Raw genomic sequence first — 26,863 nt, 5'->3', positions numbered from 1 at the left:
CCATTTTCTCTGGGCAATTACACAGATTACACTTGGAAAATTGGGTTACTTTTGCCTTGAAATGCAGGCAGAACTGGTGTTAAAACAGAGCGAAGAGATTGTAAGAAATGGCTAATTGTTGCCATTCCATCTGTGTTTGATTTACAAAGCTTTGTGTGTGACTGCTTAACACTCTGCTCATGTTAAATAGAACATATGTTCATGCATTAGTCAAGTCTTTCTTCCCTTACACACGTTTTGGTCTGGTACTACAGTGTCTGAGCTGTGTATTATATTTTGGCAGAGGGATGGTCACAGCTCTACAGAGAAAAGTTTGAATGCCCAATCAGACGAGGGAATTGAGGATAAAGACATCGTCTCCCCGCTAAAGTCCTCTGAAGCAAGATTCAAACTATTATCCCCTGTAGGCAAGAGTTGTTCAGATAAAGAAATGGACCCTGAAAATGAAGAACTTTCTACACTGTGGTTCACAGATTAATAACACAGACAGAGAGTGGATTGGGCAAAACGAGCTTCTGTTTCATTCGTGAGACAAATCATTCAATGGTGTGTCTGTACTATTGAATATGCAAATGTTGCCATTGTTGCTGCATGCCTCTGTGGCGGACAGCTGAGGGATCTTGCCGGCGAACGCTTGGTTGGTGGTGTGTTATAAGGAGGAGGTAGAATTGTCTATTGATCACTCAAGCTGAGTGAGGGAATGCTAATACACTGCTTGTTCCAATAATGGGAAAACAGATTATGTTTCCATCTTGTAAAGTATACTGACAGCTGGGGGTGTGCATCTCCTCTGCGTTGGGGCGTTGTTATGAAGCACTTGGGCTTGATTAGAAAAGACACGGTTCAACATGTTTGCAGACGGGGATGATGTGGGGTAATAGAATTGGGTAAGACGCAGGGATAGTTCAGATTTTTTAAAGTGGGGTTGTATTAGGTAGTTAAGGAGTACCAGCACAGGAGCAAAGCAATGCACTGCTGTGGGCGGGGCCAGCAAGGTAAAGCGGTGAAATTATTCTAAATATAAGTACACTTAAAGTATTATTGATTTTTTTGGGTGTCAAAAATAAATGTTGCTGCTGCCCTCGTCCACAGCAGTACAATACTTTGCTCCACTCCCGTCTGTTCCTCCAAACAGGGGGTCTGACTATGGATAAGTACCTCACACAACACTTCAAATACCCAAACTACCCCTTTAAATACCTCACGGACCGCTTCAGGGTTGATTGACCGCATTGTTTGCCACAACCTAGACAGAAGCGACCAATCAAAATGAAAACCCTCCTCACTACAGGCACCAATTGCTACATGTTCTGGAAGAGAGTAGATAAGCAGCAAAGAGTGCATGGATGCACAGGAGACTAGTTGTATCTGCTTATCACACAATGTCTAACAAATGCATATATGCACAGCAGCTATATATATATTTAAAAACATTGAAAGCATTCATTATATCTAGTAATTACTGATTCATCTATTGACATCAAGTCTTTTGTGACAAAAATATAATCTTTATTTGCACCATGCCATTCTGTGAGACCAGGCAGCTAATTACATGTCTCGCTGCCAGAACCACTGTATGTCATTGTACACTCTTCGTTCCCTGTGTCTCCAGCTTGTGAAAGCTTTTCTGTGTTCAGTACCCTTGTCCGTAACCCGGCGTAAGGACACTGCGATTATCCTTTGCAATTTCACTGTGCATACCCCGAGAGACAAAACTGAAGAGAAGGCTGTCAAGAAATCACGTCTTCCCAAAAAAAAAACAACTTGTGGCGCCTTTTGATCTTTTGACTCTTCACATGCTTCAGTGGCCCCGGGGGCCCACCCTGACTTCTTACGTGTCGTACATAACAACCCGCCGTAGCCTCAAGAGGCTACTCTGGAACATGACAGAAACAAATCTAAGTGAATCATCTAGAGCTAATCTTAACATTACTACAGACACGTACACATTGTCCAAGATCAACATCCTTTCTTCCAAATATCTCTTTCACTTTCTACTTGTATCCTATTGCTGTCACTCTTCTGCTCCACAGGCAGCCACTCGCAAGTATCCAAATAACACATCAGAAAGCCAGACCGCTGAGGTTTGACGCTAACAATTACCTGAACTTCCAGTGCCTCTCTCCGAGCAGACCACACATACCTATTCACATTCAAGTGCCTCGCGGCCATGGCTATTATTTCAAGATGAGGGAGTCAAAGAAGTAAAGGTGTCTCCATCAAAAGATAGTCATCATACTGCGGCTAAAAGCCAAGCATACCCAATGTGACGGTGAACGCAAGTGAAAGCCAAAAAGAGCACAGAGGGATAAAGTGATAAGCTGTTATTGTTTCTGGTGTGATTCTTTTATTTTTCACCTTGGTCTGCGATGTTGGATTTAGGTCATATTGGTACACCAATTGGTAAAGGAAATTGCTCTTATATTGCCCTGTTCCTGTAAAGCCAACCATCTGCTAACAGAAGGGGGGGGGGGGGGGGGGGGGGTTTCAAAGGTGAAGAGGATAGGCTAGCACAGATGTCGCCAGACTTTTGTTGGGTTTTATTTCACTCCCTGTCCACCGTTGTTTGGCAAGCACATTTACTTTTGGCAGCATAATTCAGTTGTCTCTGTTCATCCTCGGCCCTTGCTCTGACATGTCCAATGTTTTAGGAAAAAACTAAATCCAAAAAACACAAAACAAACAGCGCATGTGTTCTAGCGAGCACAGGCAACACCATTGTTGTGTGGTACCACGACAAAAAGTAGGAATTCCTCAGATAATACTAAAACAATGGATGTAAAGTGGACCTATTCTAAAAGTGATCCTGAAAGTGGGCCTGAGTTAGATGGATTTGAGCTGGCATTAGTGTGTGGCCTCATTCCAACAGCACTTAAGGGACAGACCAAGGACGACACTGGAATAGTTATTTTCTGTCAGTGGTAATGCTTTCTGAGAAGAATGAGTCACAGAGCTGGACAGCCTGCTGTTACCTTTGAGGTCCAGGTTGCGGGCTCCATTGGAGTGCTGCGTAACGGTGCGCGAGTCAATCTTGAGCGTATGCACATTGTTGGCGTCCCGGGACACCACCACGTTGTGCCATTGGTTGTCATTGAGCGGCTTGTCCGAGTTGCCCTTCATCAGCGACGGCCCGTTGCCAAGATCAAAGACGTAGTGGACGTATCTGTGAGGAAAGAAATCAGAGTTTGTGTCATTAGGGTTGGGCGATCATTTCAACTTTCAAACTTTCATGTTTGCAATCAATATACGTTACATGAATAACCATCTGTGAAAGATCGAAACAAATTCTGCTTCAATCCATATTTGTTGGCGTTTGGTCTTTAAAAAGCTCCCGCTTACAACTGTACCGTAACCGTGTAACAGCAATCTAACAGCACCATCAATTGCATTAATATAACCACAATAACTCACACTTTTTAGGGAGATAACATGATGTCAGACATTCAAATACCTCAATCAATGCTTTGAATGTAAAAGAAAATGACAACTGATGCAGCGTTATCCATAACGTTAACTGCTCTACTGGAGCACAGAGACTCAGGGCTCAGCAGGCAGACATACCACTTCACCAGAAACATCTCTGAATGCACCGGAGGGTGCAGATTCTAGAGATTATTTTTAGATTATCTTCGTTCTGATAGCATCTTAATGACATCAATTCAATATTGGTCTCAGAAAAAAACAATATTTTATCATCCATTAAATCGTCGATGAATTGAATCTACTACTACTACATCATCGTCTTTATTACAAATCAAATGCAATCATTATTTTGAAGCATGTAAATGAAAATAATCTTTGGAAGCACCAGTTAGAATTCAAACTGTATTTCTCATGTTTTCTTTCAACAGCACTCAACCTCCAATTGATGCACTGGAATTGTTTTGTCTATTAAATTGTTGAAATAAATAATATTACCAGTGTGTGTGGCTGTACATGAGGCCTGGGCTTTACTATTAGTTTACTCACTGGTTTGACGTGTAAATACAGAAACCTGCTTTTGTCTAAAAGCTCCTGTTTGCCCAAAGGCAGATGTGGTGGCACAGTTCCCCCATTCACACAAATATGGCTGTCTTTTGTGTTAAGGCTATTGTAGCGGTTTCATTCAAGGTGTGTGTTGTTTTTTCCAGTTCCTTTATGTAGCCTCTTGTCTCTGTGTGGCAGAGGCAGCTCAGGCCTTTGTGTTGTAACAGTGCTGACTATAGAGCACAAGAGGAAGAGAGATACAAACGCACCAGCCTCTTTTAGATACTCTAATTATGAACAGCTTTTAGGTTTGTGCTACCTTCTAGATTGGCCAAATACTTTGCCTGTGAGGGAATGGCATTTAGCTCACAATCCTGCATTAACAGTTATCAGTAGATTGACAACGGTTAGTTTAAAATGCAATGGTTAATGGGATGAGTTGTCCCTTCACTCTTAAAAATGATGTACACAGTCTTTCTTTATGTTATTTGTCCAAATGTTTATGGTCACGATTCATCTCGTAGTTGGCTGGCTTGGTTCCACGCTGTTTATATAAGGATTTTCTAAAATGTCAATGGAGTGAATTAATGGGAATACCACTTACGGGAAGCCGTTCATAAAGTGGGCGGTCACCGCTGAGCTCTATCAAGGGAAGTTGAGCTCTATTTGTTGTGTAGGCAAAGGAGTTTTGAGACAAAACATAAATAAAACATGCGATTATACTCTTGTAGTGAAATCACATTAGGCTCACCCTTTCACCAGTTCCACAACAATGAAGTCACTCCCGTCTCCAGAGTTGAAGAGCATCAGGCCGTCAGGCGTGGTGGTTTTAAACTGAAAGAAGAGGTGCATGGAGGCGTAAGCTTGCAAAGTGGCCAACGCTAAGTAGCTGCCTTTCGTTCGAAACGTCACCGGATCTGCAATGATGTGGCGCATGCCGAAGCGGGCGTTCAGCTCGCAGTAGGAGATGTCGCCATTCTTGCACTGGTCTAGATAGGGCAGCCCGTTGAAGGTCAGGCCCTGGAGATGGCCAATGAAGTTCGAGGGCACCACGGATATGAAGCGCCGCTCGGTCATGATGCCCGTTTCGATGTTGTGGAACTCGAGCCGTGTGTGAGCACCAGTCATCTGGCCTGATATGGAGGAAAAAAAACAAAACACACAGCATCAACAAATATAGGAACACATTCATTGCAATGTTCTCTTTAAGGCAGCATAAGGTATAAGGTATTGTAAGGATAACGTCACATTTTAGGACTGTAAAAGTAGCATAACCATTCTAAGCAGACACATTTAATGTTTTCAAGCTGTGGAAATTGAATGTCAAACTTAATATAATCATGGAATAATTCAAATGCACCGGGCACTGTAAAGCAATGCATTAGGACTCTAATTTACTATATACGTATGCTTTAGTAATTTAGTGATAAGCACATATTGTATGGTTTTGGCACACCATTCATATGCTTATTAGATCTGAAATTGATTTGAACTGCTTGCTAAAACAGTGTGTACAGCATATGGTTTAACTGTATAGGTTCACAAAAGTTGAGCCAACTTGACTAACCTGCTGTGAAGCAAATTATATATGCATAACGTTGCAGAACATCTCTCTACATGCCACCGTTTACATTGCGTTTACATGGGGAGTAATGGGCTTGGCAAGTTGCTAATTAAAATGCCTTCTGCAATGAAGCCTGGCCAGCAATGCAAGGACTCCCTGGGTGCTTCCTCTTTCTTCCTCCCCATGAACCAGTTAGTGAACCAGTCAGGACTTCGAAGGGTCATTCCTTGCTTCTGGCCTCAGCATGCCCACTCCCTTCCCTTCATCTAGCTCGCACCTTTCTCTCACCTCATCCTTTGCCCTGCCATCCTTTTTGCCCGGGGCCACAATACTGTGGAGTATCCGTGACTCCACCTCGTCTCTTGACCTTTCATCCTTCTCTTGCTATTTTCTCAGAAGTTGGCAGAACCTGTACCTCAGTGCTTTGCACACTCATCGGTGTATGCTTAAAAAACATCTTGCTCTTTCATTTCTCTTTGGTGCCAAGTACAAATACTTAATCCTCTCATCTGTAGGTTTGATGGGGATGCAACTATCCATTTACAGCCTTTTAAATGAGACATAGTAATCTCAGAAATATTTGTATATATATATATATATTTTTGTTTTTGTTTTGGGCTGTGTTACCACTTTCCCTAAATAGGAGTTTAATAATAAATTAAACCATATGCCACCTCCATGTCTGACTCATTATCCTTATAATTAGATATCTCCCACTTTTAAATGAGTTGTTGACTTTCTGTGGGTGGATGGGCTACTGTGGAGTAATGCACGTAGATCTGTGATTGAATCATCACACTCACTGTGGTCTCGTTCACTGCATCGCACCCTAAATGAATCCCTCTGTGTGGCGAACACAACTAACCTTCCACGGTGACGTTATCCACAGACAGCTGCAGGCTCTTGCCTCTTCGCACCACCTTCACCGTGTGCCACTCATTGTCGTTCAGCTTCTGCCCTGCGAACAGCGTCTCAGGTCCTTTGCCTGTAGTGGAGGGGGGGGGAAACCAAATCACAAACGGCACAGCGGGAATGCTGCGTGTGCCTACTCATGCACCCACGCACACACACAAAGTTCACACACAGTAGGTGACAGTGCTGGTGGAGAAAACCTGCGTGTTTGCGAAACACATTCACACTATGGATCCTCCCTGTACACTGGAAAATGAAAGGAATCAAATATATACGGCCCGACAGACGGTAGAATCAAATGTCTTCTCAAAAGCTCAGAGTTGCCGCAGAATGTCATCAAAGGCAGTGGAACGAATAAGTCATCACCAGTTGAGGAAGATTCAAACAGACAGCTAACGGCGGCTAGATGTGCTGCGCTACAAACATCACATGACGTTGTGTTTCACGTCTCAGTTCAGCACGTAGACGACTCTCCTGATGGGTAACGCGGGACATTCTTTAACCCTTTTGCAGTTGTTTCGCCTCCACCACTGAAGGGGACAGTTTGATGCAGAGGGATTTGGGCTGGCAGAAGTGCTCGTTAGAGCCATATTTACATAATCGTCTTTTCAAAAGTGGGAAACGGGCTATTTCTATCCTGCCAATGACGGAGCCTTATTACATCAACATTAGAACAAATTGTCAGCGTTAAGAGATTTTCATTAAAACAGCTGCTATGAATCCCTCATTCAATGCACCAGGACGAGTTGACGTGATTTATGGCTAATATCAAGGTTGGCGGCTGGTGCTGGTTAATAGCGGAGTCAAAGTCTGTTTAAGGGTAACGACTAATAGACGTATATAAGTGGTATAGGATGTGACAGCAAAAAAGGAAAATTGTTCCCTCATATGGATGCGGGAGCTGAAATGAAGGCCTGCCAGTTGTGGGCGTACACGGTGTCATGGCACCAAGGTAAAGGTAATCAGTGATGAGGGGGAAGGAGGAGGGTTCTGCAAGCAAAAACATACTGAGAGGAGACCTTCACCTCATTGGCAGAAGGGCAGACTGAAATAACAGAAAGCCGGAGGACACTAGTCACTTCCATAAAGCTCCCATCTGGAGCGGAGCAAGGGCCATTGTGACATAAAAGTACATTGTTTGTCTTACACCATTGGCACTGATGATTTGTTTACATCTAATATGAGCAATCAGACTCTACTTCCGGGACAGTGGCTCTTTTCTGACTGGTTGGGTGTCTGAAACAACAAGGTGCTTGACTGGATGATGTGGTGCAGCCTGGATAGATATGATTGCCTCCTTCCCAGTTGTGTGTGAAATGATGTAGTCTACATGAAAGAAAAAAGTCCCATCAATTGATGGCAAGAACACACACATGGCCCGCCCGAGAATTGTTGTCCCATTTACTCTTGTTACTTTTTTTTATTATATTGTTTTTTTCATGGTCTTTTTGTCTTCAGCCACATGAAATTGGAGAGAGAGACTTTTGATCACACTGTGTTTGAAGTAAATATAGAGGAAAAAAGGGCTGCTATATTGCTGCAAAGAGTGCAATGGGTGGCTGGAAGTTGCCGGCAGAGAAGCTCATACAAAGATGGATAGGATGATAAAGGGGGGAAATATGAAAACGGATGAAGAGGGAACAAAATAACTGAGAAACAAAGTGCATCAGGGCAGCAGCAGCGCCGGCTGGCTGATGTAAGATGGTTTAAAGTTAGAAGAGTCTAGTGCAGCACACATGAATGGGAATGGCTAGCCTCTAGAATAGGGTTGTTATAATTCTTATTTAGCTCGGCTGCAACAGGCCGCAGGAGAGTAAGAGCCACTGCTGTACACACTGCAGGAGCTATTTGGTCATAACACCACGAACCACAGGGGGCAAAAGATATACAGGCTGTTCTGGACTGGGCTAGCCAAACAAGAAAAGTCTAAGGGGCAGAAAGTGGTACAAGATAAGTCAGGGACCTGTTGGGCTGTAGGGGGAAAGTGCGACACACAGGAACACTTTTGGGATGCAAGTCCTTAGGTTGGTTGAGAGGGTCAAAGGTTGTTGAACAGCTTGCTGAGATCCCAAGTATGACGAGTATTACACCTTTAACTTACAGAATGTGGCTTAACAGCCAGACCATAATTCCACTGGTGTTACACCAGGTCAATGATAAACCACATATTGATGAAGCACCTGGCGTTGGCTTGATGCGGTGTATTACTGCCCAGGTAAGACTGAACACAAGACAGCTGAGAGCTGGCAGCCTGGCAGCATGAGCCGCTGAGCCTTTAATTCAGCCACTGGCAGAGAGAAGTACTCGATGCCAGAACAATAGGGGGACGCAGGGCTCATTAATAAACGTGCTGTCGATTATTAAAATGCAATTTATTCTCATCCTGCCACTTGTGCCGTCTGACTTTGCCTGAGCGATCAGCAGGGGAAAGGGTTGTGATCACACAAACGAGAGCTGCCTCTCTCTTCATTTATTTTGTTCCCATGCCCTCACAGTCCATCACTTTGCCTTGGACTTTCTAAATGTGGCACATGGGAGCTGGAGAGGTGTGGGTTATTTTCATTGACTGTGTCGGCGCACCGTAAACGAGAGGTGTGATGTTTGCGGGCTGTTGCATTATTACCAGCAGTCACCCATCACCCATCGCTGTGTTCTGGCTGTAAACAAACTTGATTAATGCAATCGGATCAATGGAACACGAGCCGTCAGCCAATGGCTGCAGGATGTTGCCACCGGTCTATATTCAGGCTGTGCGGTTGATGTTGCAGCAGTGAGTACTCAAATGCAGTTACATTATAACTACGTCGAAGCCGTAATCAAAACAACTTCAGAGAGTAAAGCGGCTCATCCGTCACCGATGACAGCATTTCGATCATGACAATCAGGAAGTGAGAGATGAGGAATGTCTCTCTGACTGTGTAGAAGTGGCAGAGAAATCAAAGAAGTCTCTCAGACCACTGATGAAGAAGCGTGTCCTCTCAGAAGCCTGGGGTGCTTGAAATAGAAATAGCATCTGACAAACAGAATATGTTTCCAAGTAAAAACAATACTATGAGGCAAGTTTCATTTTGTTTATGCCTCATTCTGCATGAAACCAGGTCATGCTCGACTGACGATGGCCTCACAGCAAACCCAGCGAGCTTTCCCGACACGGTTGTTAAGCTAACGAGCACGCCACAGTCTGATGCCGGCCAGAGGGCTTGAAGCTGGCCAAAGAGCAGCGATCACAGCTAAGGCCAACGTGGTGGCCAAAACAACAGGGCCGCAGCATTAAAAGAGCCAAGGGCAGTTCCTGGTCAGTCAGCTGCTGGTTCAACAGTAGCCGACAACAGCACCGGCCACGAGGCATGCAGTCATACATGGGGTGAGAGGCATTGTCAGGATGACTCTAGCATATGTAGAAAGACTGTTTGAGATTTTAGGGGTCAGAGGCAACAGCAGGGCGTGTCAGCAAGTCAACGCACGCTAGGAGGGATGACTGAGCTAACGAGACAGTATAAACCCCAATCAACTCAGTCACACTGGTGTGCTCCAGGCGGAGCTGCAGTGTTGGAGTACTCGAGGTCGATCTTGGTCTAGAGTCCACTTTTTGAAGGTCTACGTCTCGTCTCAGAATCAACCACATTTCACCCGCTTTTGTCTTCGTCTCAGACAACGAGGGCTTTTGTTTTAAGAACAGTCAAGACCACAACTGTGGAGATATTATTAAACTGCCTGTGCATTGTCTGATCGATCATTACTGTGAATGCTCATAGAAATAAAATTCACCTCTGCAATGCCTTTTGATTAAGGGAATATTGATCTTTCAGATTTCAAATGTAAGTGTGCCTATGGTTTGCATGTCCCACATTTTATCTGGTGTGTCATTCGGTGATGAACTTGCACTGATCTGGTCTTGGTCCTGATTTGCTCTTGCCCTGATATGGTCTTGGTCTTGACTTGGTCTCAACCCCTCAGATGCTTGGTCTTGTGTCGGCGTCTCCACATTCTGGTCTTGGTCATGACTTTGTCTCGGTAGTCATGACTACAAAACCGTTGAGAAAAACAGTGATGCTGAGATGCCACGCTTCGATACATTGACGTTCATTAAAACGTAACTGTAGCGTTAAGTCTCTGAACAGCCTTCACCAAACTACAGAAATGTAACATTGAACAGAATCCTGTATCACAGAACAATGATGTGCCCCAAATATGCCAGACTCAACTGAGCAGGGGAACAAAAGCAACTATGTTAGTCGAGTTCCATCACAGTAGATCCTCCTCAACTACAGCATCATATCCTCTCTGATGAGGCTCGACGGAGCCTGCCATCCTCAAGTATGGGATACAGGAGCGAATGCCAGATCAAGCTCTGCGATTCCCTGGAAAAGAACATTATTATGTGTAACTAGCACTTGTGACCTTTGAGGTCACAAGCTTCCGCGAAGCCACGCACAGTCATGCATACACACTTGCAAGCGTACATTAGAGAAAAGAAAATCTAACGGTGGACTGCAGTCTAATTAAAATGGTTCCACACTACAGTGTTTTTATTCTCGGCTCAGCAGCCCCACTCTGAGGAAAGAGGGAGTGTTAGAAGAGAGGGCACGAGAGGAGACGGAGGAGAGATAGCTGAAAACATGGGGTTGAGGCTGTATACCAGCTGATTGAAATGGATTTTTCATGCAGAACTGCAGAGGAGGATAAAAATCCATCCAGAGAGACCAAATGATGACTAGGGGGAATTGAAATGCCTGCCGTCTTTGTGAATTCATATGGAAAGAAAGATGTCTCCATAAAATCCCCGCTAAGCAAGACGGACAGATGTTTTAATCAAGGTGGGGATATGTGCATATGCAGTATCAGTGTAAAACTTATGTATGTTAATGATTAGCATTTTACTACCAGGTGATGGACCTCAGGCAGACCCCTGTTGTGCCGCCATCTGGGAAAGTGCATTGTGTGTAAACACACTGAACTGTATACACTCTTACAGATGTGCACACAGACTGGTGCAGGTGTAGTGAAAATACATAAAGAGGTTATTTGTTCTCCAATGGTAGCTAATGCATAAAAAAAAAAAAAACATTGTAAATACACGATTAGCATTATATGGAAATAAGCAAGAAAAACAAAAACACTGTTTGGGCTTTATATACAAGCTAATCTATATAAAATGTTCAAAAAGATTTATTTAGATGCTATTTTCTACTTCTGTGCCTATTACGACAACAAATTGCAATCAAAATTCCTCAAAAATTGATTAGTAAAATCCTGAGTAACGTCAAAAACGAAGCATGCAAAGATGTGATCGGAAATGTTCAACAAAACCCAGCAGATGCAAAATGCTCTTCTAGTAATCACTAATCTACAGACGCCCTGAGAGGCAAGTGTGGACAAAGAAATGTTTTCCATCAGTGAAAACAGGTGAAAAGTGTTTGTTGTAATGCACTACAAACCCATAGCACTGAAAGCATTCATGTTTTCTTCAAAGTGAAATTCTCCACACACTCAAGGCACACATATTGTGCGTTACCGTCATGTCTTTGTTTTGGCTATAAATGTATTTTAATCTGGGCCAACCTGCCGTTACAGGAAAACATGAACGCTTATATTAGAACATGGGGTAGCGCTGCCTCTAGTGGCTGAGTATTTAAACAATCAAATAATACTAAAATAATCCTGACAAAAGAAAAGACAACACTTTTCCCCAACCATTTTCGAAGATGAAAGAAAGTAACTTAAAACAATGACCCTGGCTTTTTCTTTTTCACCTGCTCTTCAGCCACAGGGGAGAAATGAAACCAGCCTCTCAGGGCTTCCATACTGACCCATTTATCTGCGTTTTTCTGTGATTTCTTTTAAAGTTATTGAAGTTAATGTCTATATCCTGCCTATTAATCTTGGGACATGTGCATAATAATAAAAAAAAAACACTAGCTGGTGTAAACAGATGGATTTTATGTAACAAAAGGACTTCAGCATAAGAGTGGTGAGGTTGTAGGCGTTTCTTAGGTGTACTGTAGGTACTATAGGCTATGAACTGAGACTACATGGCTCTCTTGACTCCAACAATTGTGGGAGGTCTGTGTGTGTGTGTGTGTGTGTGTGTGTGTGTGTGTGAGAGAGAGAGAGAATGTGTGAGAGCTTGCTCTTCCGTTCAACCTTGAAGAGGAGAGCAGTACATGCTGTGCACAATAGAAACAACTCCCACACACAAACACGCTGCCGTGCAAACAGACCCAGTGCTCCTAATTGGACCATTGGGGGTCTGAATGTGTGTGTGTGTCTGTGTGTGTGTGTGTGTGTGTGTGTGTGGGGACCTATTTTAAAAAAAAGGTGCTGTAAAATGTTAATTTAGTTCATAGGTTATAACATCGGTGGGGGTAAGGGGTTGGCAGTGTGTGTGTGTGTGAAACTGAGGAAGCCAAAAGATGAAGAGAAACACAGTGTCAGCACGGCTGCTATCCCGGCCAAGAGACTGGCACAGGAACACCACGGGATAGCTTGATAACGTGTGTGTGTGTGTGTGTGAGGGCAGGTGGTATCTTTGCGAACGTGTGTTTTTTTATACCTGAATTGTATATCACAATTGTTAGGAGAGCATCTTGAACTTTGAGGACATGTTCTTTATATTTACATGCTCCTCGTGTTGGTTTTGAGTGTGTGAATGTATGCAGTGTGCAAGTGGCAAGTGTGTGCTGCAGTTTATGTGCCATCCCCCATGCCCCCTCCCTCCGCTGCCATCTGTGCTCCTGGCATGGCTCCTTAGTGCCGGTAATGAAGAGGAACGCCCCCCAGCCTCCCCATCCCACACACACTTACACACTATCTGCCGTCTCCTTCTCTGACTCTCCAGCAGTCCGTTCCTCCTTCAACACATTCTTTTTTTTTACCTTTGGATGACTCTGCTGCATGGCATGCAACTGTCTGCAAACACACACACACGTCCACAAACAGCTCATCTGTCCCAGGTATCGCTGCTTTTAAAGCACCTTCCTGAATGCGCTTGACTTGCTATTGATTTTTCTTTTAACAGACCCTCACAATGTGTTGTCTCTTAAGTTCAAACGGCTGAATGCTCTCCTCCCACGCAAATGAACAAATTCTATAAATACTGCACATCTCCTTGCTGCACTGAAAGGAACCCCTGACATGATGTGAAACACACACCGATAACCTGCCCCAACCCAAGATGTTCACATATTCACATTCTCAGCGCATCTGTGTTGACTTGGATGTGTTCTTTCAAGGCGTTACTTTAACTGCTACATTAATATGTGTCCCTATCACTTTTCTTAGTGCCTTAAATTGTCACCACTAATCTGATAAGAATTGCATCTGCGCTTAAATCAAATACAATTTCAAAGGGTTAACTAGTTTCTTGCGGTGTTTTAGCTTTTTTTTCCCGCCTTCTCAGAGGAAACAGGTATGTGGGAAATGTTTTGGATGTGCAGAACGTTTCTGCAGCGTTTTTGAATATTTATAATTATGCCCTTGGCTACAGTCCCAACCCCAATCCTTAACCAAGCATTAACCATAACTTCTATAAGTAAGTAAGTAAGTAAGTCAAATGTATTTATGAAGCCCTTTTCACAGACATTAGTCACACAGTGCTTAACAATTACAACAACTATAGACCTGACCTTACCTCATACATTACACTGTGACTGGAATGTGACTAAAATTAACATTAATTAGACAAGAGATACATTGCATCGTACTGAAAGCAAATGCAAAAAAGACAATCACTATGTATTTATGCATTAGCTACCAAATTTGGCCGACTTCAAAAACATGCACACTCACAATCCCACTCGGAGAACCCACACCAACACTATCAAACAAAACTGGAATCCTACAGCTTTCCACCCTCAACACATACACCTCTTTCCTGTGATGTAACCAGAAATACATAGGTGAGTAAACTATGACACCCAGTCGGTGATCGCCATGAGGAACACGTCCACAAATAGTGTAAAACTGCATAAATGGAAAGCTTCATATTCTAATATGCCATCAAAAAGTAGCATTCCAGTTAGACTCTTTTTGAGATTAATTTAGTTAGTTGTCACTGACCCCGAAACAAAAATTGCTGTTTCAGAAAGCAATCCATTCATGAAAACACCCTCTTAATAATGCATTCATCAATGCATTCATCAATCACCATCCGCCAGCCTTCAACTGCAGAGGAACCACTCTGCAGCTAGAAAGGGGAACAGCTTATCCACTTGTCATAAGTGCATCCATTCACCTAGTCTCCTCTGAAAACAAACACACCTCACACTCCATCACACCCTTGTTTATGCTCTGGACCGTTTGGAGGGCTGTAGTTCAGGAGCATTTTTGGACGGCACGCCTCGCCAAACCCCAGGTCTGATGCCCTTTCCCTCATCCCTACCTCCAATGAGCTCTCCCTTGTGCCAGCTCGGCCTGGAGCAGATGGGCCGGTTCAGCATGGCGTCACACCAGCCGACACAGTGGCATGTCAAACAGGCGGTCGCAGGCCTGGGCATGCAAGGCACAGCCACGCTGTAACGCCATATGGGAATAGTGTGTGCTGGGATCACATTGGATAGGCGGACAGTGCGGCATGCGCGGCCTGATTTGACCACAAACCACAATAAATAGATACAAACAGCAAAGCATATATGTGAAAGTCTGTAAGTACACACACACACACACACACACACACACACACACACACACACACACACACGTACCGCCAATGAATATTTACCAGACTGTAGTCAAGGCCTCAGGCTTGCATGCTGCAGGCACCATTGCACACACTTGGATGTAGACACACACACACACACACACACACACACACACACACACACAAACTCTCTTCTCCATTAAAGTGACAACAGTGCTAGCTGCAAACACGCACCATGCACTTGCACACTTCCTATCAAGACACACTCACAATCCACTCTCCATCAGACAGCAATAAACAAGGCACACACACGCACACACACAATCCTACACTACACTCACCAGACCTGGCATTCCCCACATTCACACACCCCGACACACACACACACACACACACACGCACACGCACGCCCCCGCCCTCCCGTATGTCCTCTGCAGACGGTGATGACGGCCTGCGTTTGGGAGGTTAATGGCTCTTTGCTCCTCGCAACCTTCACACTTGATTACTCCAGCCGACTGGTGTCTGGACGGCGGGGCCTCAGCTCATGCACAGCGAAGCCCTCTCTGCCGCCACTCTCTTATGCTAACCACGTTCATTAGAGATGTTAATGCCAGATTGAGGACGCCGCGTGACAAACGGTTTGGGTACTACCCTTTATAAAGAGCAAACAGGTCTTCTTCTTACACAGAAAGGCTCAGTGTCCTTGTGTTATCACCAGCCACTACACAGGCGCTGCTATCATTTTCACCTTGTGAGTCTGTGTGTCTGTCATCATCAAACGTGTGTCCTGGAGACTCCTACAGTAGCAGAGGAAGACTACATGTGTTTTCAGGTGTTTGTATTTCTGTCTGTCTGCCTGTGGGCAGATTCTGTCACGCACTAGCGTCGTGTAAGATGCAGTCATGACATTTAACAGGTGTGTAGTCCAGATCAAAATGAGGGTGGAGCTAAAGCCCCTGGTCTGATTTGACGTAGCAGCTGGTGTGAACCAATTGTTTATTTTCATATATTGTACAATACTTATTAACAGTGTTTCCAGCTGGTAGAATGCTTTCCTCTATCAAACAAACCAAAACAGCAGGCTATGGGAATTATTCATGAAGGGGCGGCCTCTTTAGCTGGTTTCTTTACATTCTATCTAGATGCAACTCAGCACTTATAGCTGTGGGATACTGATGGTGAGTTAAATTCCATTTTTCATGCAGTATAATCTCCTGCCAGCTTTATGACACACACATATAATAACCTCCGACACATTTCACAGTTAATCATCACATCTTGTGCAGAGGGTTATATAATGTGTCTAAGAAGCCAGATAACACAAAACCATTATATTCCATGACATTATATTCTATGGTCTGCATGCTCAGCTAGCAATGTTGAACAATAACATTATGTATACTGGTTAAACAGCTCCATGGCATCTCTTTAAACGGAGTACAAGCGTCAGGTGCACATTGTGAAATCTATCAGTACATCCATGCATTAATCAGTCTGGGTAAACTCCATCACCACCTCTGGATAATGTGTCTTTTATAATAAATACATTTCTGGGTTTAAAGGGGGAGGAGCCTTCTTGACATACTGCATACTTTAAAGAGTCAATCTGTTTGGAAAATGCAGGCTGTTTCAGCAGGCTTGGCATCAAATAAGTAGACTTGTGTTTGTTTAAAGAGAATCAACAGGTTCATTTTAAACTGAACAGGTGTGCTTGCTTTGTAGAAATGAAGTAAAGGCCTTTGGCAAATAAAAGGCCTTGCTCAGTGTGAGTCACACTGAGAGGTCCGTAGGTGATTTTAATTCATTTGCTTTCTCGTTTGGGTCTTGGTTCAAAATATTTGTGAATTCTATAAAAATTAGTAGATTAGTAAAAATCATGGTTTGACAGACGCCACCGCATATTCCTCATTTGGGCAATAGATCATGTTAATACACTATGTTCTCCTGCATTTCTATTCTATATTTACTTGGTCAATACAAATATGTAAACAAAAAATGCAAAACATAAATAATACAGGAGAAAAATTAAATGGGCCAGTAAGTAAATAAGGGCTTATTTAGAAAGATGCAAATGCACATAAAATTATGATTTATGGAACAGCCTTTTGCCGAACGCAATTTACATTTGGCAGTTTTTAGCATAAGGCAATCTAATGCACTGTACAACCAAGTTATTGCCCACTAATCTTATAAATCACATGTTTTTTTGATTAAAATAATCCCTAAAGGATTTGCTCCCCAAAGTCCAGACACCTGTTTCTCATATATGCGGTCTAAAAGTTCATTTACAGCACTGGGACTAAACTAAAGCCTTACTGCCTTAGTCTGAAACTCATTTTAGGATTCTTGATCAGTAACTTCCTTCTTGTTAACTGACTTCCCTGACTTTGTGTGTTTAAAATTTGGCCTATTCTATATGCATTATACAGTATGTGTATGTTTGGAAGAAGTTCTTTATTTTCTTGTTTGCTTATTTTGCCTCAGTCACTCCTTGCTGGCCTCATTTACCAAATGGTTATTATACACACACCAGATGCGGGAATGGAAGTAGGAATGACTTTTCTACTGCTGTGCAGTGCGCTTTATGAGGGTTTCTTGGATGGAGTGACCCTTATGGACTTGTTATTTTTGATGTAAAAGCAAAGGCATGCAGCAATGGTTACATAAGGCTGCAGACGTTAATATGGTTTCCATGGCAAGTGACAGGACTTACTTTGCTCTTCAGAGTTATCAGGATAAGACCTCTTTTGACGATAATGTCATTTGGCTTCTATCATAAGATATCATATTTTCTATCTCAAAAGCAGCGCAGGCCTATCGCTGCAGATCTAATGAAAAGGTCTGTGGGGGGGGGGGGGGGGCTGCACACACGCCATCTAAATAGCAGACACAGCAGCAATGTCGTGATGGAAGGGAAAGATATGAGCCGATAACGCTGACATCTCCATCGAGACCCTCGTTCATCTGCAGCTCTTTTCCTTCTTCTCACTCATTTATTCCTGTTACCCCATTCTAACCTACATTCCTCTGCCTTTCATCTATCAAGCTCTGCCCCCTGTAAAGTATCTCTCCTCGCTCCACTGTATCTCTTGTACCTGATATATTTGATGGAGGAGAGTAGAGGGATGTTTTTGTGTGGGTGCATGTGGAGAGGGATTTGAGAGTGGTAAGTGTGTGTGTGTGTGTGTGTGTGTCTGTGTGTGTGGGGGGGTTGAGGACACTGTCTCATGCTGACACAACAGAAAAAAAAGGGGACAAAAAAGACGAGGGGACCAGGTATGTGTTAGAGTACGGAATGGTGTGTGTGTGTGTGTGTGTGTGTGTTCTGATGGAGAGGGGGGGCGTCGACAGATTATGACCCCCGGCCATGATTATCTACGCCTGCCGCTCTGAGCCCCCCGTGCCAATTACAGAGATAAGACATCCTGTACCTGTGTGTGTGTGATTGTGTGTGCATGCACACAAGTGTGTACTTGGCTTTCTCTGAAGCAAAATGTGTGTGCAGTGCTCGCTCGCACACAGACATTTGTATTCACCGCTTGCTAACAGGGGCCACACACTTTCTCTTACCCACTGTGCTCTCCCCCCTGTGCGAGGATGAGGGGGGGGGGGGGGGGGGGATGCTGGTGCTTTAGAATCTGTGACAAGATAACCTCCGCCGATAGCTTCTAGAATTTTGCACGGCAACCGCATGAAGACATATTTGAGTCGGCAAGATGTTGAGAGGACGGCAGATTGATTTCGAGAAGCGGGGAATGAATCATACATTTCCCCCGTCCCCTCCAGAATTTTAGTGCTCCCTTCGGAGCTTCAAGCACAGGCAACTCCCCTGCTCCCCTTTCGTGCTGCCATCTGCATCCTCCCTCATTGCTTTCCCTTTTCCCGCTCGCCTTCCATCGTCTGCTTCTCATCTGTATCCATCGTCCTCTTGTATCTTTTCTTCCCCCTCACCCTCCTCGCATCCTTCTCCCTCAGTCTTTAGAAAAAGAAAAAAAGATCCCTGGGGGATGCTGATTTATGATTTTAACTGCATTTTTCAGCATGCTATGGCAGGAGGGTGTGGTCCCATGGGATAGCCATCAGTCCTGCAAGGCAGTATGTGTTTCGACAGCTCCAGGCTGCTGCCGGTTCTCTCATTAGAGTCTCTGTAATGAGTGCACATCTAACCTGTCGCCTGTGCCACGTAGCGCTGAGAGGTGGCAGACTGATCATGGACTGAAGCTGTGCTGGCGAGGTAGACGCATTCAAATCCAACACAAAAGGGTTGGACCTGTGTGCGGTCATTCGCATATGATCGATTTCAAAATATGTGTTTTGTGACTCCGGTGAAAAAAAGATGCCCAGGGAGCTTGAACCCTGTGTGGATATTTGAAATCATTTTCTATTGATGGAATAAAAAGATCTTTGAAATTCTGCACCATTGATTCAGAATACAAAACTGTGTATGTTTATTTGTTTAAATATTGATTGCAGGCTCCCCTTGCACCTAACCTTTATTGAGCTCATTTGTTAATCTACTACGCTAGAGACAGAGACTTTGTGCTACCTTCTATTAAAGTGCTAAATTCCTGTGCAACATCAAAACAGCTACAAACAACGGTTTCCGTTTTCATGAAACGCTTAGAATCCACCGCACTAAAGCACCTTCTAATATCCACATAAGTTCATGAAACAATAAATATCTCCATCTGAATTACAGTGCTCATTACAGGACTAGAGAAGAAGTAGAACACAGAGGAGTGTAAGTAATGATGTCCTTCAAGCTGAGCAAAGCAACTAGCAGAACAATCATCCACAAAACTGTGGCGAAAGTAAAGCTCAATGAGCGAGTTGTGTGTAAACCACATCTTGTTACTGGTGACGATGCCTTCAACCACTTGGCTGAGGTCCCTGAGAGGCAGAACCTGCAATCCACTTGAGGTCCCGGAGGGCATCGAGCAAGACAAGCCTGCCACCCTCCCGCCCAACAAGCTCTAAAAGATGCTCAGTGGACCCCTTTGTCTCCTTAAAACATGCTGGCTCCCGGTGCTTGACCAGGTCCCAGGTGAGAAGACAGAGAATAGTCTTACCTTCTACAAGTAAAAGAATTGAAATTGTGTCCAGAGTGCAAGCAAGCAGTGGAACATTGGTGTGGACAGTTCTTATTAGACAAGAAGGGCAGGAAGGCAATCTCCTCACCGGTTAGGTCTAGTGAACAGATTGCCTCAGGTGTCTTGAGTTCACAGAGAGCGGAGGCAGGAGAGGAGGCGGTAAATAGAGAAACACAAAGCACAGTGGCATCCTTGGCAATCTCTTTACACTCGTTTATCTGTCAGACTTTTAACAGCAACAAAAACATAAATTCTATGGGCATCTGTTTTCATATTTGAGACTAAGACTATTACTTCTTCTACTATGACTAAGACTAATAACATGCACTCTTAACAGCTACAAAACACTCAATACAAATGAGTTGAACATGACTAAAATATATTGGAATTAGTAAAACATATAGAATATAATGCACTTCATTAAATTGCCAGTTTCAATTTAAGGTTTAACTGTATTTCTTAGTCATTCTACAGCTTTGGTGTCACACTGGCAAATGCTCAGTCACCACATTTTGGGATGACTGTAGCATATGTCCTCATACTTATGGGCCTGTAGAACATTCAAACACCTAGGCTGGGGCGATGTCATTTCATTTAACTGATGAATACAAGTAGTGCTGGGCGGTATGACCAAAAATGTGTATCACGGTATTTTGTAAGATTCTGGCGGTTTCACGGTATGTCACGGTATTTTTTTTTTCCCGCGTTAACACATTAATTAATTAATTAACGCCGAAAATTATTTTATCGTGCGTTTAATTATTTTTAACAGAAGAACCGTCCGGCAGCGAGCGATGAACAGCTGTTTGTGTGGCGTGTCTTCCATCTCTTCACCTACATGTTGTGTCGTGGTGTTTTGCCCTGTTAAGAGCGTTAGTTGTGGGTTGTTAATAGTTGTGTTATTAAGTTATAACCATGATTAGGGGTCCCTCTCAATACAGTTAATACAACTAGCTTCGAGTGTAGCGCTACTAGCGGCGAACAATATGTTTTGCTGCCTGTTGAAGAGTGACAGCAGCTGTTTCGGCTATGCACCGGTATGACGGTGTGTGAAAAATTCATATCATACAGGAAATTAAAACCGGTATACCGCCCAGCACTAAATACAATCTTAAATCATATAGATAAGTTTCACTCTCATTCCAATTCTCCGTCGGAGACTTATAACTGACGGATTGTTTTTAGGTTTCTAAAATACATTTTCCTGCTGCAACATCAACAGCAGTACATTGATCTGCCCCCATGCTGGTACTCCTGTCTGTCTCTCTACGGTGGGTAACACACTGAAGTACACCATACACCCACCACTTCAAAACATCCAAACCGTCCCTTTAATGTTCCTTAACCAAACCCGTATACTTTGTTTTAAGAGTTAGACATAATGAAACATGCTGGTATTTGTACTTGGCTTCTTCCTTTGTGACAGATACTGGCCTCAGTTGATAGAAATGTCTACCAGCACATTAACACTATATATAGTGAGAGAGCTAGAGGTAACAGTGCATCAGGATGTAAACATTAGTAGTGTACATATTATAATCTATCACACACGGACACACAAACACACACACACACACACACACACACACACACACACACACACACACACACACACACACACACACACACACACACACACACACACACACACACACACACACACACACACCTTTCATTCCAGCTGTAGCTAAAGGAAAATGTTCTGATTACATATTTCTTTGAAGTTCATAGAGGCTTCAAAGCACTTCTTTATTAGGTCATTTCTGTTTAACATTTTAAGAGGCATTCGGTTAATTCCTATTAAAACATGCAGAGAGCAAAATATGATAAAATGTGTGGAAATTAAATGAAGTAGCATTATTGGAGAAGATATTTACGTGCATATATATATATATATATATATATATATATTTCAAATATGATTTGTGTGGACCTGGCATGGAGGTTGGTTATATCCAATGTGTTTCCACAATGTATGTTGTCTTACTGGTGCTTAACAGTACACAAACTGTTAATTATGATGATTGCTTTTGACCGAAGTCTATTTATATCATATGACATAGCCATCTCTGAGGGTGCACAGCTCTAAGGCATTATGTTAATAACATATTCCTCCTATTGGCTCATTGCATTACATTTGGCCCGGGGTTTTGGAGGATGAAATGAACATTAAAGAAAAAAGTGCTAACCTCCATTGGAGCATTAAATTACCTTTAAAAATCAAATCCCAATCCGAGCATCTCTTAAATACATTTCATACAGTCTAACTCCGATAGATGCTCAAACTCCAGAAACCGAAGGATGTCGTGCGTGCTGCTGGTAACTTCTAGTGCCTACAGCAAATGCTTCTTTGACATCTATTTGGCTGAGATACGATGTGATGACTCATGATTTAAGAGAACGATTGGAAACTCATTCAAATTCAATATTTGAGAGCGTAAGCCAGCCATCTGCTTGGAGACGAGCGAGAACTAACAGGGGTTGTTGGTAAGACACTTTAATACTAATTAGACTGAACAAACCACTCATTCAAACACAAAGTGACCATGACACCTGCAGTCTCTGAACACGAGTACTGTATCTGCGGCGACAATGCTTACAGGGCTCTATGAACTGTGCTACATATCCCAGTAGTCGTGACTGTGCAGAGAAACATGGGGGAGGAGTGTGAAACCTGACAACTTGGGTGGAAGCAGTTAAGAATGAGGAGGGTGACATCGACAGTGACAGAAAGACACCGCGTTTGTGTGGGCAAACTCCAGGACTCATTCCCCTGCCCACAATATGTGTCAGATGAGGCATGCATCTGTGAATGCATGTGTGTGCACATCTGTCTTAGTGGGCGTTCACATCACTGCGGCAGCATTAGATGTACTCATCTCCCGGTGCAATCAGTTATCAGTGTGCTATCCTTGCCGGACTACACAATAGTTAAATAAAAAAAAGCTAAAACTGTGGATCTAAAATCTCTTATCTGGAAAATTACTTAATTATAGGATGAGGAGCAGGTGAAAAATACGCCATGGTATTTAGTTACTACTAAATGAGAATCAATAGGATGTTGTGCACTCGTCTAAATCAATCGGTTTCCCTATCTTGGTTGGCCTCTTGCAATTCATTTCATACCACATGTTGGTTTTTTTTAGCAGAGTTAGCTCACTATCTCACAGTGCTGGTCAAAAGTGTTCCATCCTCTATGTGAAGTACTCGGGTCCGTGGAAAGCATTTTTCTGGGAAAGAAATCTCTTGAACGAACACTTCTGGGTAATCCGTTAGAGTAGCAGCAGCCGCCATGGCTCAACAGACCCTCAGAAACTTGAACTAAACAGTAAATTGCAAAAAATTAAAATAAATCACAATATTCACCACAATGAGTAACTTTGTGCTCATCTCCAGTGATGTAGAAGTGTACTCCAGGACTCTGTGACATCACACGTCAACAGTGCTACACTGACCGCTCTGGTGGAACGTTTCTTTCACCTCAGGGTGTGGTCAGTAGGGCTACATCAACTTTGCTGGATATTTCAGTAGGCTTGACTGTCACACCTACCGAACACCCTGCAGTGATGGACCTGTATACTGATGTGCACATGCCCCTGCAGCAAGGTGAGAAGATAAACCACTTTTCATGGGGAGTTAAGTTACTCTTTAAGGGTCTGGTGGTGCTCTGCTATCAACATTGTAATAGCACTGATGCATCTTTTCAATCTAGCAGGAAGAGCAGGTAGTAAAAACAACATTTCTTTGAGACCATAGTAGTACAGATTACTACTCGTATACTCAAGCCAAGACAAGGCTAACCTTTACATTAAGAGTGTGCTCACAGATGCTGGAATCTTTAACACGCCTGGTATGCACACAAGTGAAAGATTTCATCTGAATGGCAATCACCCCGTGTCTGTGAACTGCTGTGGAATTTGAATGCTCACCAAAGTCGTCAGGTTTGATTTAAACACGTAATTAGTGGATGAATAGCAAAGCAAAATAGCTGAACAGTCACCCAAAAGCTAATTAATCACACATCAACAGCAGTTTACAATCATTGTTGCTCATATTACGCTCTATAAAATATTATAATACGTTCTAATTCTTAACTGTTCACATACGGACGCTTGGTCAGGACGGCTTGCCGTCACTTTTTTCTTTAACGCAGGCAACATTTAGCCGACAAAAGTACTTGTTAACTGTAGTAAAAGTTTTGGATAGAATAAGTACATTTGTTACGTAACTTTTACATTATTTAAGTTAACTTACGTACGCAACTTAACGTTGACTTTTGGTGTCACATGGGACACAGACAGCGGTCTCCTGGGTGAAGGTCATGAGTTTGTTTGACCCCGCCCACCTCCATACGTGGACTCTGTCGCAGATACTCTTCATACTACGTCACCTGACTTCCTTTGTACTGAGGGTCTAATATTGCCGCGCAATTACCTGGCTCTTCATCGTCTGGAAGCATCTGTTGTTGTCAGGTTAAATAACAAAATTACAGATTCATATGCAAATGATTCATATATGGTGTATTTTTGTTAGGATTTGTTTGTGCTTCCATATGCTACCATACTGAACTGTTATCAGTTACTTTTCATCATTTCTATACACACAGACATAGTGCGGTCTGAAGTGAGAGCTTGCAGGTCAAAGGGTGTGACATTAGCAGACGGAGTGCTCGTGCCCTGCATGCTGGCCATGTGTCACGGCAGATCTCATCTCATCTAGCGCTAAGAGAAGGTGCTGCTGGCTGCTGAAAGGCCACATTCCAAACAGATATCATCAGCCTGACACCCTGACCCGACTGGAGCCGAGGGCTGCAGCTCTGCTCCATATATAGCATATCCAGTCGCATTAAGGTGGGGGAGCAGGGTCACAACATGCAATACGTGCAATACAAACACAAGGCTGATCAGTCTCAGAAAGCACTAGAAATAAATGAGTTAATAGTTGAACTAGAGTAGTTTTAGAAGTAGTATTAGTAGCAATGCCACAACAAACAGATAAACGATAAGATAATGTATCTGAGTCATGCTATCAATATGCTAATGATTCAATTCAATTTGCTGCATCTCAAAATGGAACCAAACGTAATGCACCCGCTTCTTCTGAGAAGTCTGAGTGTGTACCCGTTGTTCTTTTGCACGTGCAAGTTATTGATGTCACTGGGTCATTGCACAAGAGTCATAGTTTGAAAGGACTTCTAACAGTTTTAAGCTGCGTTTAACATTCGAAGCATTCATATAGTGGCAAACAACCCGAGCTTCTCTTTGCTTTGTTGACATAGACGGGCCGGCCGTGCATGCTTTTAGTGCATGTTAGTGCATGTGAGCGTGCCCCACTAGTAGGCTCACAACATGTCGAGAGACAATATCAATGTTCCCAATCTAAAATCCCAACCACACAGCTTTAATGAAACATAGTTTGGTTTTCTGATGATCCTATAGTCTTACTGCATCTCTTTGGATATCCTGAGATCAAGATGGAAAATGCTGCCTCTCTGTTATTGATATATTCTGCCAATAGCAGCCTTTGAATGCATGTTAGCCATACTTGCTTAAACTTTGTATTTTGATTTGTTCTCTATTGAAGAGATCCGGGATAGAGTGAAATCAATATCTTATTCCACCACTCACTAGCCTTTTTAGTCTATGTGCAGTCAGAATGTGAACTGATGCAGTGACATGTGTAGTATTAGCTTGCTAGAAACCCTATCTGCATGAAGCCAGCAGAGACATTGGTACCCTGGTTTTCTTACTCAAACTCAGAGCTTTAGTTACTGGAGGTCTCTGGAGGAGGAATCGACCGCGAGATGTCATGGCATTGAATAAAGTGTTGTCTGTAGCTCTACCCGGGTTTTCTTCCACTCTATTTTTTCTGCTCTCTCTTCTGCTTCTCTCTATCTCTCTCTCTCTCTCTACCAAACACAGTCTCTCCCCCTCCTTTATGCACTCACACACTGATATTTTGGGATCCTTTACAGAGTGTGGTTTGTGCAAAGTGGCCGTGAAAGAGGGAACTGCTGTACAAGGGCGCTCAGCCAACCAAAGAATCTAATGGTTAAATAAAATGTTCCTTGCAAAACCGCTGAAACCCAGTGTTCCAAGCACTGAATACCAATATTTAAACACAGCAGCTGAATTAAGAAAAAAATCAATGACAAAAGCGGTCTTTCCATTATGTTTGTATGAAGAAAGAATGGACATCTTATGAAAAACTAAAGCGCCCTCTGACAATCTCTGACTGCAACATTTGTCACGTCAAAACATACAAATCTGTTGCGACCTCAACCCCCACATAAGATCATTTACAACAACGTGGAATCCAAGTCAGTTCCAGAGAAATGACTGAGCCCTGCGGTGCGATGAAAGAATAAAAATAAACCCTCCCCACTGCAGGGAGATCACACAACATCTCCAGTGCTTGTACGCCATCTAGTGGTCAACCCGGAGCCTACATATCCCCTGAGCATTATCTGAATGTGTGTCATGCCAGTGGCTCCACACATAAGTGGTGTAATTCGTCATACACTGAGACCACTTCCATGCCTAGCGGAGGCTTTTGAAGTTTTTGGATTGCACTCCATAAAGTCTGACATAAACAGCGTTCAAGTGTATTTTAAGTGCGGGGACGTGACACACATACAGCAGAAGCACAGAACACGGATCAGTGTGGTTCACATACCAACACATTTGTATGGAG

The 26,863-nt window shown here is 43.2% G+C and overlaps 1 protein-coding gene across 5 annotated transcripts in view; it reads right to left on the bottom strand.

Moving 5' to 3' along the window:
* The window catches only part of nrxn2b (neurexin 2b), a gene marked incomplete at both ends in the record, with an annotated part of 555,263 nt that overhangs the window by 287,004 nt on the left and 241,396 nt on the right, over positions 1-26,863 (bottom strand). For all 5 annotated transcript variants that reach the window (XM_079184308.1, XM_079184309.1, XM_079184310.1 and 2 more), the window contains 3 exons: positions 2,973-3,163; positions 4,718-5,099; positions 6,396-6,515. In XM_079184308.1, coding sequence (XP_079040434.1) covers positions 2,973-3,163; positions 4,718-5,099; positions 6,396-6,515 — 693 coding nt within the window. The remainder of the gene's footprint in view (positions 1-2,972; positions 3,164-4,717; positions 5,100-6,395; positions 6,516-26,863) is intronic.

This window comes from Pholis gunnellus (assembly GCF_910591455.1).
Source record: "Pholis gunnellus genome assembly, chromosome: 23".
Classification (NCBI taxonomy): Eukaryota; Metazoa; Chordata; class Actinopteri; order Perciformes; family Pholidae; genus Pholis; species Pholis gunnellus.
The sequence above is the reverse complement of the archived record's forward strand: the minus strand, read 5'-3'. Positions and strand labels throughout refer to the sequence as shown.